Here is a 4351-nt window from a genome sequence, read left to right as displayed (position 1 = left end):
AGCAAGTTTGCAATGGCAAGTGTAAAAAATACTAGCAGACAACCAGTACATGTAATAGACATAGGCAATTAGGCATTTTTATATTGGAATTTACCATTAGAGCCTCAGGGGCACATATAACAATGAGTCAATGGCACATCAATAAATTAATCTCTCTTATGCAGCAAATTTCAGATATCAGACAGACAAGCAGTCAAGCATATATTAATTATTCATAGCAATTAGGCAACCACAACAGACAGAAAAGGATCACACCTGTGCGCTATCCATTCCAACTATCAAACTCTACATAGAATAAATAGGAGAAAGGAGCACAGCAGAGAGAGCAAAGTACAATAGAGGGGTACAGGAAGGAGCAGAGCATGAGAATGAGGGGAAGGAAGAGCAGAGGAAGAAGGGGGAGCATGAGCAGAGCCGCAGCGAGCAGTAGAGGAAAGAGGAGGGGAGGATATACCTGCCAGTCGCGTGGAGCAGAGTGGAGTCACGGGGCTAGAATCGGTCGTGGAAGCGGACGACACCGGAGTCAGTCACGGCTCGTGGCGGATGGAGCCGGATTTGGTCGCTGACGGGGACGGAGTCACGGACGGAGCGGACTATCGGAGTCTCGCGGTCGAATGGAGCAGTCGCTGTGCAGAGCAAAGTCGCATGGACAGGCGACCTCGCGCGGCTGGGACGGACTCGCGCGGGGCGGTCGCCTGCACCGCCGCCACTGCCGGATTTGAGGTGCGCCACCACCCTCTCCTCTCTTCCTCTCTCCTTCCTTTCCCTCTCCCTCTCTCACTCTCTCAGAGGCAATGGAGATTGGGAGCCTTTGGCGAGTGGTGTAGGCACGGCACCGCTGCTTTTCCCGTGCGAGGGCATCGCTCCACTCTTTTCCCGCCCACTCGAGCGTGCGGCGCCGCTCTTTTCCCGCGCCTTTTTGTCCCACGGTGTCTGCCTAAGCAAGAAGGACAACTAGGCGATGACTTCGACTGCGAGGGGACGCCATACGCCAGGAGGACGCGGCGACAGCGATGCCAGGTTTGAAAACCCGCTCGGATGACAAAAGAAGAGCATTGTCAAAAGAGGAAAGAAAAGGTATGGCACAGCGTCATAATTTTTAAGGCATGCTCGCCGACCAAATCTCGCCGCCGCCACCCCCTTTTTCCTGCTTGTCGCGGCCATAGGACAGGAACCGTGGTGAGCCATCCCTAGTGGCCCTCCACCCAGCCAGCCACGCTACCTCTGCTCTTGCTTCGCCTCCCTCCATCTCTTGCACGTGTTCGTCGGGGTGGATATCTGCCGGCACATCGCCGCCACTGGTGCCACTTCCGACATGCTGCTGGTATACATAGCCGGTCCTACACCGAGCCTCCATTCGTCCAAGCAGCAAGTAGATGTTGTGCTTAGAAGCGAATGTTGCAAGCATATTTTTCGAGTGTTTTAGATATTTCATAGGTATGTTGCAAAAGTAGATCGGAAAGTTTCATATGCTGCAATGGTTGTACACGTATGTTGCAAGTGTCTGTTTCAAATGCTTCATCTGTTTTTCAAACGTATGCTGCAAGTGTGTTTATCTGGATGTTGCATATGTTTCACACATACGTTGCAAGTGTTTTATCTAGATGTTGCAAATGTTTTTCAATGGCTTTTTAAGTGTTTTCAGGTGTTTTTGCAAGTATTTCATATGCATGTTTTAAGTATTTCATTTATCTTCAAACGTATGTTGCGAATGTTCATCTAGATATTTCAAAAATAGATCAGTTGTTGCTACTGGGATCCACTTGCCACAGCAGGCGTCCGGACGGAGAAGTAGAGGGGGCGCGAGCGGTCTCCGTGTGAGGTCAGGAGGCACGGGCGACATTGGGATGGCCATGGGCCCCACATGAGCGTCCAAAACGGAGTGCAGAGTGCAGGCGTTGCCATTTCTCTTTTCCCCCCTTTCTTATCTGCTACGTAACAAAGCATTTTTCTTTTCCGTTAGTTTCTAACTGTTCTTACACTGGCTCTAGGAAACAGAGTCATAGCCAACCGATTATGATGTCATTGGCCCTAGGATATTCACATGCAGATTGTCCAGTTATAGCATACCAAAAATCTTCTTTATTGATGTTAGGTGTAACCTCTTCTAAATTAACATTGCATCTCTTACAAGCCAGATGCTTTGCTCAAATTTTTCCAGGTAAGAAAGTATTCTTTTCTAAAAAGCCTGAATGGAATGCCGGTAGGAGAAGATATAGCAATTAAATAAAGAGCATAAAAGTTCTATGGTAAGAAGCCTAAAATCCGGCTTATGTATAGACCAGAAACCTTCCCAACCAACGACTTTGACCTGCTGCTCACTTCAAGAGACAAAACACAAGAATACATGACCATACCGACACACAGGTAGGCGTCCACTGTCCACACGGTATCCTTTATTAGCAACAACAGAAACAACACATGAAATGTGATAGATAATAGAGAACATCTCTCAATGTACAGAATGAATGGACAATGATATTAGACAACTGGTTACTGGTTACTGGTGAGCACCCAACCCAAAATAGATTAGCTCTGTTCACTTGTCTTATAATCCATACTTTTTAGCTTGTTTTTTTTAGCCGGAACAGTGTTTTCCTCTCACAGCAAATCAGTCGGAACAGTGTTTCGGCTTAGGCAGAACGAGAACTGCAACATGATGAGCAGAATGAGAACTGCAACAAATCTGCAGGTAAATAAACACAAGCTAATCACTCGAGCTAACTACTAACAGTTAACACTGGAAAGTGCGTATGAAGTTGTCTCTCTTGCTCTTTTGTTGAAGCACGCTATAAAAAACTGAAGCTGTGCAGAACGACCCGGATTGCAGGGAATATGGCATTCCTCGTCTGCATCAGCCAGTGTTTGCATCGCCATAAACACGAACGGGAATGCAGCCGCCCCCAAGCACCCGTAGGTGAATACACAAGCAATCTTGGCAGTCCAGACTGCCGCTCTTTGCTTGAAGTGGGTTAAGAACCTCCAGGAGAGGCCAAAGAGCACAGACATGGCAGTGCAGATAATGAAGGCATGGGTGTACCCGCTGAGCGAGCCACGGAAGCTTGGCAACGAGATGGCTAGGAAAGCCGTGAAGGTCACCTTGGTCATCTCCAGCGATGCCGGCGGTGTAACTTGGTCGTCGTCCACCGGCTCCTTGCCCCCCGGGACGCATAGACATGCGGCGTACAACAGAAATAGACCAAGACATGGCACAACGGCCACTGCGACTCCATTCTCCCTGTAGAGTACGAAGACGATCGTGAGCACCACCGCGGTGAAGAGGAGAGTTAGCGCGCCGCACGAGGCGTGCAGAAACGCGCACATGTTGCTGCACTGTTCCGCTTCGTTGTAGTCAATGGGAGGGACCGCCGCCAAGAGCATGACAGCGCTGGCTATCACGCAGAAGACGAAGGTCAAGCAGAGCGGCGCAACAAGGCGAGGGTCGAGGTCCCGGCCGACGCCGGCCGTCTGGCCCGCCAACGCCAAGCCTTCCAGCCCGAGGAAGAGGAGAGAGGTCACAGCGGCGGAGAATTCCAGCGACGGCTCGAGGTTCTTGTCGCATTCCACGGCTGCCCTCTCGCTTTGTTCCTCGCTCCTTACCACTGACAGGTAGCAGCAGTAAACGATGAATGGACCGAACACGACCAGTACGACACTACCACCATGGATGCTTCGAACTTCATGGCGATGAGGAGCAAGATCATGTACGCGAGCAGCATCTGGAAAATCGCACAAAGGTGGACTAGGAACTTGGAGACACGGAACATCAACTGATGTGGTAACCATGCTCTGAGCGCGCTTGCCATATCGAGGACGACGAAGGCCATTGAACACAGGAGCAAACAGACGGCCGAGAACGGGGAGACGCTACCTCGGACAGCAGCATCTCCCTGGCTCCTCTAGTCCACTTTCTTCAGTGCAACGGCCGCAAGCACTGGGCACGCCATGATCAGAATGCCCTCCGTGAAAGCTCCCATCCGATCCTTCAGAGCATCCTAATATAATATTCAATGAAGAAAGCAGTGAGCATCCATTATACACTTTGGCCACTTTTGGCGTTGTCAATAATCTCTCAACTACAGCCATCGACCAAACTAAAGATAACCTCTCAACTACCAACAACTACCTCAAGCAACTCAAGACGACGACCAGCATAAAGGAAAGGAAAACACTAAACATACCGGACAGAGAACACTTTTAACAGCGATATGAAGCTATTGTATCATGCCACCATTAAAGCCCCCTTTTGCTGACGTTCCAAGCGGTTTTCATTCATTCGAACGAATTCTGCATGCCACCATGGATGGGGACATTGACAAGGCAACCTTGGCGACTTTTTAATTTGTCTCAA

The 4351-nt window shown here is 49.7% G+C and overlaps 1 protein-coding gene across 1 annotated transcript; it reads right to left on the bottom strand.

Annotated features, from left to right (window-relative positions):
• Positions 1-2678: 2678 nt before the first annotated feature.
• On the bottom strand, positions 2679-3651 carry LOC136454631 (uncharacterized; the record flags this gene model as incomplete). Its single annotated transcript, XM_066454993.1, has 1 exon — positions 2679-3651. A coding segment is annotated over one exon (924 nt), but the record flags the coding sequence as incomplete, so codon positions are not given.
• Positions 3652-4351: the final 700 nt, after the last annotated feature.

The sequence above is a fragment of the Miscanthus floridulus genome, chromosome 5 (assembly GCF_019320115.1).
Source record: "Miscanthus floridulus cultivar M001 chromosome 5, ASM1932011v1, whole genome shotgun sequence".
NCBI lineage: Eukaryota > Viridiplantae > Streptophyta > Magnoliopsida > Poales > Poaceae > Miscanthus > Miscanthus floridulus.
The sequence above is the reverse complement of the archived record's forward strand: the minus strand, read 5'-3'. Positions and strand labels throughout refer to the sequence as shown.